Source organism: Lemur catta, chromosome 7, assembly GCF_020740605.2.
Source record: "Lemur catta isolate mLemCat1 chromosome 7, mLemCat1.pri, whole genome shotgun sequence".
In the NCBI taxonomy this organism is placed as follows: Eukaryota; Metazoa; Chordata; class Mammalia; order Primates; family Lemuridae; genus Lemur; species Lemur catta.
In genome coordinates, this window is record NC_059134.1 from 60,092,486 (window position 1) to 60,106,288 (window position 13,803).

Consider the following 13,803-nt stretch of genomic DNA (forward strand, 5'->3'; position numbering starts at 1 on the left):
ACTTAGCCCAATAATTCAATCCTCATAGGGATGTTGTAAACATTTAGTAAAAAAGCATACACTACTAAGCAGAGGAGCTAGCACATCACATTCACCAAATGGTAAGATATTACTACTCTACTCAAAAATAATAATTATCAAATACTTATTGGGTGCCTACTGTATGCCAGAAACCATGTTGAGTGAAGGAAATACAATGTCAAGCAAGATAGACTTGGACTCTGCTCTCTCACGAAACTTACAGTTTACTGGAGAAGACAGACAGACAATTATAATAATGCTCGGTAGGGCTGGGCTAGGGAAAGCACAGGGGGGCTAAAGGAACATAAAGTAGGGTCACCCAATCAGTGGGCTGTAAGAAAAAGCCCCTTCGTTTTCAAAGTGTGGCTTCAAACACCGTAGGGGTTCTGTTGAGTCCCTTCCAGGACCACAAGGCTTCAGAGTGAGATTTTGTTTGAATAAAGAATTTCTTGACTAAATAAAGGTTTACAAACCACCAATCTAGTCCAATCTCCTCTTTTAAGGAGAGGTAAATTATTCACTTGAGGCAGTAATACCTCAAGTTAGTTGCAGGCTGGGATACCTGCCTTTGAACTCTGGCTTGAAACTACTCCCTGATCTGCATGACATCACATCATTTTGGCAGATGAACAGGCATTGGGAGTGGACACGTCCAGAATTCACAGGCTCTAGGCAGGCTGGCTGGTCCTAACTGGGTATTGAAGTGTTTTTCTACCTTAGTTCCCAAGCTAGCTCTCTGTGCCAAAAGGATGCCTCTAATTCTCAGAGGTTGGCGAGCCATCCCTTTGAGGAGGAAATCACTGGATCCAGGAGTAGATCTGCTTCTGGGCCTCCTAACTGGTACCCATAGTTATCCTACTAATAGCTGTAAGGACACTGTGGTTTGGCATGATGAGAGGTAGAACTGAGCTTAGCCAACCATCACAGCCTGTTTAATACCTGATCTGAGCAGGCTAGACCCATCTTTCATCTCCCTAATTACCAATGGGCTAATCATTCCTCCTGACAAGGGGTTCAGCAGAATCAAGTTATCAGTAAATTAAAGAAACTAAACAGAAAAACCAATATTCTTTTGGTTAACCCCCATTTTGATCCTCTCAGAGATGAAATGCTGCTTTATGTTTTGAAAATGGAACTTCTGTATATAAAGAAAGAAGCAGTTTACTTTGGTAAGATGAGTCTGCAATTTGGGTCTTTAGACTGAGAGGAAACACTTTGGAATCTGGAAACATGGGTTTAAATATTAGTGACACCACTTCGTAGTCGCAAGACCCTTGGCATACCTCAAATCCTCTGAACCTCAGCTTCCTCAATCATAAACAGGAAATACTAATAAAACCAACCTCACAAACGTGAGACTCAAAATGCTCTTTTGAGTCACAGCCACTTATCAAATATGCTCTATTAATCTTTACAAGAGATGACTGAGCCTATACAATTTTAAATTACCTACCCCCCACAGCACAAATAGTAAACTAAGAAAAGGAACCCAGGTGCTCAGCATAGCACTGGGCTAAGCTCAATATAGCACAGGCAGACCTGGATCAGAACCTGCACTTCCCCACTTGCAAGCTGTGGAATCCTGGGAAAGTTTCTTAACATCTCTAGCGTCAATCTCCTCATTTTAAAATGCAATTAACACCATCTAACTCACAGAGCTGCTGTTAGTAATAAACCAGATAATGCGGGTAAAGGGCTTTAAACAGAGGCTGGCTTATGGTAAGGGCTCAACAAGCAGTAGCCTTTTTCTACTTGTAGCTCTTTTCCAGCCCTCTTTTCTATTTACCCCTCTAAACCAGGAAAAGCCATTAGCAAAGTCTAAATTGCCTCTCAATTTCTAGAGAAAGTAATAATGAAACCAGACAAAAAAAAAAAAAAGAGGAAAGGAACATGAATGAACTGCTATTCCAGACTATGTATCATCCTGATGGCATCTGATATTGGAAAACATAGGTATAATACCCTGAAGAATAAACCATAGTGTGTACATTCTTTCAAAAGAAGTAGAAATGTGTTCCAACCCCATCTTAGCCAGGCTACCCATTACCCTTTTATAATCTGGGCTCCACAGCAGTCTATCAATGAAGCAGAAAGTGCTACAGGCAGGCAACTCTGATGCCACATGCAAATCACTGCTTTTTTTGTAAACTCAACCTTTAATTTTTCAGCTGGAACCCATCTCTCTCATAAAGACTTCACTAACTACCTCTAGCCAACTCAATGGCTTATCTCTTGTGTCTCATTGCATCTGTTACACATTTCCATTATATCAATTACCTGATATTGTAGTGCACTATTTGCATGTGTCTTCACTAAAAAATGGTCAATATCCTGTCTTACTCATTTTTGAATTCTCAGTGCATGACACACAGTAGACACCTTCTCTTTCACAAGTTAAGGCTGCAAATAAACAGCTGGGGAGACAGTAGTAGTAGAAACCTGAATACAAAGGTCTGCCAGACCAGAACTCTGTTCTTTTTGGACTATTCCTGCTTCTCAGAGTTACTTTCTTAAACATACCAAAAAAACACACCAGTCTGCACAGAATTTCCAGACAATAGATTATATTCTTTGTCAGGGAATGAAACAACTAGCAAAGTTTCTGGGATGGATGCTAATGGTTTCATTTAAAATTAACTTCTAGGCATGATACTCTGGAAAGTATGCTACTAGAAGCTCTTAAGCTCTTAAAACAATAACACATTGACAGTCACACTAGAAAAAAAAATTTTTCCTTGGGGACATGGTTGTTTTATTATGAAAACAATAAAAACTTCAAAAACAAAATGATCCTTTCTAATGTAATGAAAAATTTATTCTTTATTGCTTTCTGTGCATGAATTATATGCAACTTGAGAAATAGTTCTTGTGGCTCCCAAGGTGAAGAGACACGTGAGTTACATATGCTTAACAAGGCCCCAGGCTCAAAACTAGTTTGAGTTAAATACAACTCACATGGCAGTTAATGTGATAAAGAAAAAAAGCTAAGAAACAAAAAAATCTTACATCAAAATTTTAAATTCTTTTCTCCTCTGCCAAAACTTTTGCTGTTTATCTCAATGAACTCTGACATACATATATAACTAAATCTCTTTGAGAGAGATGTATGTAACTGCCTCAAAGGAGAGCCCATGACTAATAGACCATAAATAATAACTTCAGTATTTATCCTTTCCAAATTGCTTTCCAATGTATCTCACTGAGCCGTCTGTAATCACAGAAACTTAGAACTAAAAAGGGTCTTAGAGGTCATTTTCAGCCACCCCATCTAACCAACCAACTGGTATCCAAACATTGTTAGTCTGCAGTGATTAGGAGGCAGGGACTACAATGCTGCTTTTAAAATTTCCCTGTGCTCTGATCTCTTCCCCCCACCGTAATGAGCCTAATTAGATAAACCAACTCCTCCAACTCATCCCACCACCAAGCAACAGTCTTTGATTCCCAAGTCCCTTTCCCTGAACCTCCTCCCCACTCTCCCCACACCCAATACACAGCAAAGGGCCTCTAAGATTCTGACTCCTGAGAGATTCCACTGGTTCTATCTCTGACAGTCAATTCCCATGCTCCTATTCCTCTGTGCTGTCTCTGTCCAAATGCCGTCTTGTGCAAGACCACAAGTACCTCTAGGTATTAATGTCCCTTTGGTCTCAGAATCTTTTCCTTTTCCTTTCTCACCTCTCTCTCTGCTTCTCAGCCCTGTCCATTCGTTTCTTTCAAACCCAACTTCTCCTTTCTCCTAGTGATTCCTTCAGGGACCACTGGTAATTCCACACACCAGTCTTTAAATGCCTATTAGATACTTAATGGGGACATACACCCTCAAGGAGCTCACCTTTGAGGAACTCATAGGTCTACAGGGAGGGAGAAAGAAAGAAAAAGAGAGAATTATTTATCCTTTAAGACTCAGCAACTCTGGGAAGGTTTCTCTAGCCCAAACTGAAGTGGTGCCCTCTTCTCAATGCCAGCATTATACCTCTGATACAAGGACTAGTCTTCTTGTCTGTCTCCCACCACTAGACTCTGGGCTCTTCAGCACCTAGACCAGGACCCAGTGCAAAGGTGATACTTAATGTTTGTTAAATGAGTGAATGATGAATTCCGGTATACAATCAGTCATTCATCCATTCGTTCTTTCATTCGTTGACCAAAACTTTACTGAGCATGCATTATGTACAAAGTCCCAGAATATAAGGATAAATTTAATAAAAGAGTTCCTGCTTCAAAATTACTCAAGTCTACAATACTAGTAGATTAACACTCTTCCTGATCCGTGTCCCCAACCCCCATCCCAAGCTTAGACAGAGTCCTCTCCCACAGTGGAGGCCCGGCCTTTCCCTGCAGAAATTCACACCCTTCCAACTCTTAAACTACCTCTCAGACCTAAGTCCTACCCTAGGACCCCCAGCTAATAATCTTAAAATCTTAACGCCCCCTACCCACTGCGGCCTCTATCCCTGTCCTCTATCTCCACCCTTGAGGTTACTGCAAGTCTTCTACCCGCATGACCACCTCGGGGTCCCTAAGTCAAGAGTCCCTCTGATTTTCTCTCACCCCGCACCGCCCCCCAGTAAGCTGCTTCCCTCTCAGGATCCTTCCCTTCTCTCCTAGGACCCCCTCCCCCGACACCTCACTGCCCCTCCCTTCCATTTCAGTCTGAGTCTCTCTTCTCGTCTTTCAACTCCTGTTACCTCATCCAGCTCCCGTTCTCCAGCAGCACCTCCTCCAACCTCCACCTCCACGACTGCCGCCATCTTCAAGGCTCGCCCCCTCCCTGCAGTCCCCGCGGGAGCCAGCTGCTTCCGCCGCTCATGTGCTCCTAGCCAATCGGCGGCGTGGGTTCCAGCAGAGAGGGCGGGGCATCAAGACTGGCGGAGACCTGTCAGGGACCAAGAGACTATCTACTTGCTGCTCCTTTCGGCATCTAGGAGAGAGAACTCTCGAGCCTTTCCAAGCTTCAGGAGGGGAGTGTTCTTGGAAAAAGAGAAGTTGGACTGGTATTATTTCCAGTGCAAATATTTAACCAATTCTCCCTTTGGAGAGCCAAAGGCGAGAGTCCGTAAACGAGCAACTTTCACGACGCTCCCTCACTCGGGGCTCCAAGGAATAAGGCACGGGCACTAAGGACTACATTTCCCAGGAGGCACTGAATCTGACCCGGAAGTTTAAACTACGGAAGACTTGTAATAAGTGAAAATATACATTAAAACGCATGCAGATGTATTTTCGTGGCGCTATTTCCTGCCGTATTGTCTTGGTAGGAGTCATTTTTCAGAAACAGCGGCTTTTGAGGCCCCAGAACGCATACCTGAGCTTCGGAAAGCGAAGAGTGGCGCTTGGGGTCAGAAAGCGGAGGTCAGAGTGCCGAATTGGCGGGAGAATAGGTTCGTGGTCCATGATCTGAGGCAGCTGCGGCTCTTCGAGATCCCTGGTCCCGGGTGAGGGGGGTTGGGGTTGTTGATGGGGAGGAGAGCGGCCTAAAGGGAGGAGGGTAGCCATCAAGGAAATAGAGCTGCCCATTTGGAGGAGCTGTGGAAGTAGCCGTGTGGATTAGGCTGCCGAAGCTGAGGCTGAAAAGCCTGGCGGGACCTCCACAGCCCCTAAATTCTGCTTCTTGTGCTCTCCCTCCACTTCACACATCTTGGTACTGTCTTCCTACCCCACATACTGCGTCCCCAGCTCCAACCTTTATCCTCCTTTTTATGCACCTGTTCATCGTGCCCTGTCCCATTTATACCTTCGTAACTGATTTTTCAACACCCTGTTCTTTGTACATGTCAGCTTGATACCTTGCAAGCCTGTAGCCCCAACTCACTCGCCTCTGGGCGTCCCGCTGCATCTCTTGGGTGAATAGGACTAGGATGACTAGTGGGCTCATAGAATGCCTAGAATATCAGTCAACTTTTTATTAGGACCAACAGGAAAATACAGGGTAATATTTACATCATCTACAGGCATCTCGTTTACTTTAAACTATTTTTTTTAATTTTAATAGATTTAGGGGGTACAAATTGAATTCCGTTACATGTGTATATTGTATAGTAGAGTCTGGGCTTTTGGTGTACTCATCACGAGAGTAGTGTACATTGTACCCCATAGGAAATCCCTAACCACCTCCCACCTTCCCCACTTGTGAGTCGCCAATATTCATTATACCACTCTGCATGCCCTTGTGTGACCATAGTTTAGCTCCCACATATAAGTGAGAATATGTGGCATTTATTTAGGCCATTAAATATGAAATGTCCTATTTTGAATCAAAAGTTTAGTTTATTATATCTTAAACAAGAAGCAGTACAATTAATCAGAGTATGCACCAAAACTATGGACACAGTTTTGACATCTTAATGGTAGCTTGTTTATGCCAGCAGCAAAGAAGCCTAGAAAGCGAGTGGCAATGAAATTGCCAAAGGCATCTTCCACAACTTGTTGAGAACTGAATATTTTTCCTTGCAAGAAGTGGTAGTCAGTTGGTGCAAGGTCTGGTGAATACAATGGATAACAGAGAATTTCCAAGTCCATCTTCTGTAGTTTGAATAGCGTTGTTTGTGGGACATGTGGTCCAGCATTGTCTTGCAAGAGGATTGGCCTAACTCTAGTGACCAATCTCACCTGCTTAATCGCAAGCATCGTCATCATTTTGTCCAATCGGTTGCAATAGACATCCGCTGTAATTGATTGACCAGGTTTCATGAAGCTGCAGTGGATAACACTAGCGCTGGACCACCAAACAGACACCATTAGATTTTGTTGATGAATATTTGGTTTTGGACTGTGTTTTGGCACTTCATCTTTATCCAACCATTGTGCAGAATGCTTACGATTGTCAAAAGGAATCCATTTTTTATCACATGTAACAATACAGTGTAGAAATGGTTCGCCTTTATTCATGACAGCAAAGAAAGGCAAGCTTTGAGATGATTTCTCTTCTGACGCTCGTTTAATTCACGCGGAACCCGTCTATCCAGCTTCTTTACCTTGCCAATTTATTTCAAATGGTCCAATATTGTTGGAATAGTAATGCCAAACCTTGCAGCTAATTCACTGTAGGTTGAGATGGATTCGCTTCCACTACAGCTTTCAGCTGATCATATTCCCCATTGGTTTCAGGTTGCCCACATGGTTCATTTTCAAGATTAAAATGACTGGCATGGAACTTCTCAAACTGTCAACTTACAATGTCTTCATTAGCCACATCCTTCCCAAACATTTTGTTGATATTTCGAACTGTCTTTGCTGCATTGGTTCCACTCTAGAACTCATATTCAAAAATAACATGAATTTTCAACTTATCCATGGTTTCACAAAAATTGCTCTAAAAAAATGTGAAAGATAATCACATGCCAAAATGTGCGTTAGACAGAATGAAGATGTACCTTCACAATAAAAACAAGATGTGTCAAAGTGAAATGTCAGAGATCTCAACTGTCAAATTTAGTGCTTAAGGAAATTGGACATTTCATACTTAATAACCTAATTTTTTTTTTTTTTCTGTTCCTCAGTCACTTAGGATAATGGCCTCTGGTTCCATCTAAGTTGCTGTAAAAGCCATTATTTCATTCTTATTGCTGAGTAGTATTCCATGGTGTATATATATATATGTCTATATATATATACCACATTTTCTTAATCCATTTTCTTATCATCAGTTGGTGAGCACTTAGGTTGATTCCAGATCTTTGTGACGGTGAGTTGTGCTGTGATAAACATACAAGTAGAGGTTTCTTTTTGATATAATGATTTCTTTTTCTCTGGGTTCATTTACTTAAGAATAATTATTATTATGTGAAACTAATATGGAGAATATTATGAACACTGTGTGCCCGTCACCTTAAATTGACTATTGACATCCTGATCTATTGATGTCCTCATTTTTTTAAAAGGTAAAATAATACAATAAAAGTTGAACTTACACCTGTTTCTTCTGCTCTGAAGCCCATCACCCTCTCATCCTCTCCAGAAGCAACTATTATTATGAATTAACTGAGAACTGCCGGTCTATTAAAAAATATTTGTGTATCTGTAAACAATATAGAGTATTGTATTGTGTCAGTAACACAAAATTGTCTATGAATCACTCTGTAACTTAATTTTTTCACACAATATTTTTGAGGCCTATGTTTATATACATAAATGTCTAATTCATTCCTTTTAACTGGTCTATAGTACTCTATTATATGATGCATTTCATTTATCTGTTCCTCAATTGATAGACATTAGAGTTTTATGATTTGTGCAGTTAGAAACATTGTATGTGTCTTTTTGTGCATATATCTCTCTCTAGAGCTGGTTTATTCAAATAAATTAGCTACTAACCACATGTGGCTATTGTATTCTTGAAATGTGGCTAGTCAGAATTGAGATGTGCTGAAAGTGTTTTTAAAGTGTCCCATTTTCCCGCATTATTGCCAATCCTTTATTTTATCAGACTTTTAAGTTTTTGGTAGTCCTACAGGTAAGAAATGATATTTGCAATTTCCTTATGACTAGAAAGGCTAAGGATTTTTTATATGGGTTTTTTGGTCATTCAGATTTTATCTTATATGAATTTTATGTTTATATCGTCTCCTCAGTTTTCTATCAGATTGCTTGCCATTTTCTTACTGATTTGTAGTTAAAAAAAATGTTTTCTGAATACTTTCCAAGTTTACATGTGTTGTAAATATCTTCTTTCAGTTAGTCATTTGTATTTTAAACTGGTTTATGTTGTCTTATTGGTTTTCATGTTTCTGTCTTTGATCCATTTGGGTATAATTTTTTAGATATGTTATGAGTTAGAGATCTACTTGTATTTTACTTCACATTGTCCATCAGTTTTCTGAACACCGTTTATTCATAACAGAATCATGATGTTGCACTACCTTGTAATCAACCTAACTGGTTTTAAGTTCTCATTTATATGAGTCTGTTTCTGAAGTCTACTCATGTTTCTATAGACAGAAAGTTTTTTTATTGTTCTGTTTTTGAGACAGGGTCTCACTCTGTTGTTGCGGCTAGAGTGCAGTGGCGTCGTCATAGCTCACTGCAACCGCAAACTCCTATTCAAGGTGATCCTTGAAGGTTCAAGTGATCCTTCTGCCTCAGCCTCCTGAGTAGTTGGGGCTATAGGTGTGCACAACCACACCTGGCTAATTCTTCTATTTTCTTTGTAGAGATGGGGTCTTGCTATGTTGCCCAGGCTGGTCTCGAACTCCTGGCCTCAAGCAACCTTCCTGTCTTAGCCTCCCAAAGTGCTGAGATTACAGATGTGAGCCACTGCACCCTGCCTAAAGGTCAATTTTCATGGTTATTCATTCAGCAGACATTTGCAAATCAGGAACTATATCCTTCTCCCTCTTACATTGGTTATACAGCAATAAGTCAAACATGAAGCCTATCCTCCCAGAGATTACAATTTGTCAAAGGACATAAGACATATACCCATATAATTTAATATGAGGCGCTCTGTGTTAAATGCTACATGAGAATTGACAGCATGGAGCTGTTACCCTGAGCTGGTTAAGCAGAGGGGAGGTGAAATTTGAGCACCAAAGATGCATTAGATTTGACAAATGGGAAAGAAAAAGAGCATTCCAAACAGAGGCAATGGCATGATAAAAATCTTGGAGGTAGGAAAAAAAATTTTTTGATGGGGTAAGCAAAAAACTGTTATGGCCAGGAATATATCAGAGATCATAGAGCCATTTTCAGGAAGCAGGTAGGTAACAAACATGAGTAAAATGGACAGGTATAAATATTTGAAGAGAGATCACACCTAAAGACACTCAGACAACTTTAACACTCTTCTTGCCGAGGAATAGTTGAAGCAAGGTGATAGACGCATGAGAATTTATTATACTAATATGTATAATATTTAAACTTTTCTGTAAAAGTTTAGCAAAAGACAACGTACAAATACCCATATGAACTTTTTAGCATTAAATAAGCAAAACAATGATAGGTAAAGCACATCCTCTGATGAAAGGAATAGTAGGAGATGAAGCAGGAAGCAGAGATCTATATTATAGATGCTTTGAGGAGCCGAGTTAATATTTATGAAGTACCTACTATAAAGCAAGGAATTTGCATATATCAACAAGCCATTAAGGAGTTCTAGTAGAGGAGTAACTTAATGAAAAGCTAATTTAGTAAGATTCATTTTATGGGAAGAAAGAAAACAAAAGAGTTGTATCATATATTTAGTTGAACGTTTATTGTCCATCTATGTGCTAGGCTCTGGGAATATAAAGATGAATGACTTAAGGCACAATTCATGCCCTTGGGAGGCTCACCTACATATAAATCCAACATGAACATATTAATATATTATTTTGTACCAGCTCCTCTGTTGCCTTGTGGTTGTGTCCCAGTGATTTCACATTTGTTGGAGTCTCAGCTGGTCCAGATCTACTCCCTGCCCACCAGGCCCATGTTGGTCAACAGAAATGGGGTAACTGCTGCAAATATCTCCTGTTGTCACAGCCACGGCTAGCTAATTTTTCTTTTGTTCTCTTCTTCAGGAGTAATGTGAGGATTCTTTGTCTTCTGGAAGCTGACAGGACCAAAACATAGGCAGTGCTAAAGTGGTGACAGAAGAAATCTTGGGAAAAAGCATTTTTGCCTCATACTTAGGACAGCTACTGGGTCCACTATGGCACCTGTGAAAATCAGCCACGTGGTATCATTTTCCTCTCAGGTATATTAATTAGCAAGCATGATTTTTTTCTTGATGACTGAAAGGAGTGAGAAAAATAGGAGACTTGGCTCCACTTTCAGGAAACTCCCAATCTAATAGAAGAGACATTGTGCCTTCTCTGGGAGTTCAGAGTCTAAGAGGAGAAATAGCTTGTGCCCTCAGGTTGTTCCCAGAGAAATGCAGGAAGTATAAAAGAGGTGTTCCTAGAAGTTGAAAGTAAAGAAGGAAGCACCCTCAGGATTCTGCCCATAGTTTGAAGGGAGCTGGCAAGGCTGTAGGCCCAGAATCTGCACCAGGGTGCCCAGAAGGGCAGTTTGCTCACCCTGTCATTAAAAGCAGGCCAGGACACTTGAGGTAATCCCAGACCTGTGAGGATATCACCACCACCATCAAGTGTAATCTCAGCCTTTTCCCTAAAAGCTCTATAATATCCCAGTTAGAGCTGGATCCTAAGTCCTGAGTCCAGGCCTGATCCAATGTGGTAATTCTTAGGGACTTCCCACCCTTTCCTCTGCTCTATCCATTTACCCCTTCTCCCATCTGTTCTCCTTCTCTTACCCTGGTCTTTGTCAAGGGGTGCCATTGGCAGTTGGGGGCTAAGTCTGCATTTTTTAGCAATATCATTTGCATGATAGGATATTTGGCATCCCTGGTCCCCAAGCCCTAATGACAATATTGCTTTCTAGTCATTATGACAATCAAAAACATTCTCACACATTTCAGAAAGACCGTTGGGGATTTAAGAACTAATATATTAAATATTAACCCCTATTTTAGATGAAATAAAAATTACACTTATCCTCCTTACCTGCATGGCTAGCCTAAACAGTTTTCTTCACAGACACTTAGCCTTTAAAATGCTAGAGTATAGCACTCTATAAAATGCTAGAGTATAGCTGTCTTCTAACATCATGGTTTTCAAACTGCACTCTGTGGGGACCCACTTCTAGAAGTGGAAGGGAGGGAGACAAGCATGTCTCTAGGCCCCCAACCTGTGTTTTAACCAGACCTCCACTTTTATTTGTTAAAAAACTATGCACACACACTCACATATCAGTGTAAGTGTTCAATTAAAAGAAAAGATCTTATTGCTGAAACAAAAAGCAAGGTTGAAAACCATGAGTCTACTCTCACCCTTTACTTATGGATGAAGAAATTTAGATCTAGAGAAATAAAGTCGTTTGCTCAATGCCTCTCAACCAAAACATATCTGACTTTGAGTTAGAACTCATATATCTCAATGTCACTACTGTTGACTTTGAATAATTACTTTATATCTAAGCTTCACTTGTAAAATATAAACTGCTGTGTTCACAATGTCAGGTTCATAAAAACAAATCTTTGCCTTTCTTATCTCATAGGATAAATATGAAGATAAATAAATGTCTTTGAAAATGTTTTATAAATGAAAAGAAATAGTATAGTGTGGTGGTTAAGAACTCTGGTTTCAGAAACCTGGGAATTCTGCTTAGGTTGGCTATTTGGCCTATGGCCTTTAAGAAGTTTCTGAACCTCTCTGAGCATCAGTTTATTGATCTGCTAACTAAGAAATAATAATAGAAACCACCTAAGAGTTGTTACGAGAATTAAACAAAGTTGTCTGGTAAATGACGTAGAGGAAAGTGGTATCTATAGACCACTTGGCACATGATAGCTGTATTCCTATGGACTCCAAGCTAGTTCCTTGTCTATCATGTTAGGATGTCTGGAAAGGTTTGGGATTGTAGGGATCCCTCATTCTTTGGCATCCTTTTTCCATTGGACTCAGTGAAAGTCTTCTCCTGCTCTCTCTGACTTAGGATCCCAAGTATCCTGTAGAGAACTTGCTGAACCCCGACAGTCAGAGGAGACCTTGGCTCAGCTGCCCTCGGGACAAGAGTGGGCAACTGAAAGTGGAGCTACAGCTGGAGAGGGCAGTGCCCATTGGCTACATTGATGTGGGTGAGTTCTCTAGGGCCTAGGAACCTGTGAAGGAAGACACAGGAGTGACATTCCTTCTAACCACTCCACTAACGTGTCTCCATTCATTCTGGTTGAGCAGCCTTCATAGAATAAGTCCTACCTGAGTGTGAAGGGGAAGTGTGGCCCTTGCCCTTGGAGCAGGTCTGTGTGGAGAACTCCAAGGGCTCCATTCACAGAGTATACAATGTGAAGGGCACTCCCTGAATTATGTAATGTACCTGCCCTACTTTGATCTGAGTGGTCTGGGTAAAGCCTTAGGACAGTGACATAATTATAAGTGCCAACAAATGGGATGTGTATACACCTCTAAATATTAGGTCAAGAGGATGCTGGAGGGATGAACTGTGCAAGGATAATCTGGGAAGGCTGCATAGGAGTTTATGGATCGAGAAGTTTGTCCATAGAATTCTCTGGAATAGAGAACTATCAAAGACCACTGGTCTCAGCTTTGTCAGGACAGAGAGATACTGGCCTTACTTGCAAGGATTTAAGAGAGGCAGAATTTAGCACTGCTTGCCAGGGCCGGAGGACAGGGAAGCCCATGTCTCTTCACTCGGGAAGGTTTCCAGCTGGGAGGAACGTGGTAAACATGTCATTTAGTGGCCTGGGGTCTCATCCCATTCCAGTTACTGACTCCCTGAGGGACTACACATGTTACTGGACCTTTCTGGCTCATAGCTAGCTCTAGGGTAGAGGAGTTTCCTCTTCCTACCCTATTCCCTCGTCTGCAGTCATCCCATTGCCCTTATCTTTCTCTCAACCTTTTGTCCCCAGGTAACTGTGGCTGTGCTTTCCTGCAAATAGATGTGGGCCGTTCTTCTTGGTCCTTGGACAGACCTTTCGTCACCCTGCTTCCTGCAACCATGCTGATGTCCCTAGCTGACTCAAAGCAGGGCAAGAACTGCTCAGGGGTCCGCATGTTTAAAGCTGGTAAAGAGGGCAAAAGCAGAAAGGAGGGTGGAGTGGAATCTTTATGAAAAAGAGAGATGCAGTACTACAGAGGGCTGAAAGTGCTGTTAGATGCAGACTGTGCAAGGGAGGCGGTGCAGGGGCTTGGTTATATCTGTTGGGGCAATTGGGTAGTTAATGAGTATTACGTTTGTGTGGGTGGTCTGCATGATGAGAATGCAGGATAGCTGGGAAGA

At 41.2% G+C, this 13,803-nt stretch overlaps 2 protein-coding genes across 5 annotated transcripts in view; one reads left to right on the forward strand and one right to left on the reverse strand.

Moving 5' to 3' along the window:
• RNF121 (ring finger protein 121) overlaps nucleotides 1-5,127 on the reverse strand; it is a 72,565-nt gene extending 67,438 nt beyond the window's left edge. Inside the window, exons 1-2 of one of the 4 annotated variants that reach the window (XM_045555570.1) lie at nucleotides 4,713-4,745; nucleotides 3,857-3,875 (exon numbers count right to left, since the gene is read on the reverse strand). In XM_045555570.1, coding sequence (XP_045411526.1) covers nucleotides 3,857-3,875; nucleotides 4,713-4,717 — 24 coding nt within the window. In that variant the 5' untranslated portion in view covers nucleotides 4,718-4,745. Of the gene's footprint in view, nucleotides 1-3,856; nucleotides 3,876-4,712 lie in introns of all 4 variants that reach the window. The other 3 variants (XM_045555569.1, XM_045555568.1, XM_045555571.1) reach the window with 3 other exon arrangements.
• An 80-nt stretch (nucleotides 5,128-5,207) lies between these two features.
• XNDC1N (XRCC1 N-terminal domain containing 1, N-terminal like) overlaps nucleotides 5,208-13,803 on the forward strand; it is a 39,563-nt gene continuing 30,967 nt past the window's right edge. Inside the window, 4 exon segments of the mRNA XM_045555576.1 lie at nucleotides 5,208-5,459; nucleotides 10,521-10,696; nucleotides 12,496-12,637; nucleotides 13,433-13,588. Coding sequence (XP_045411532.1) covers nucleotides 10,652-10,696; nucleotides 12,496-12,637; nucleotides 13,433-13,588 — 343 coding nt within the window. The 5' untranslated portion in view covers nucleotides 5,208-5,459; nucleotides 10,521-10,651.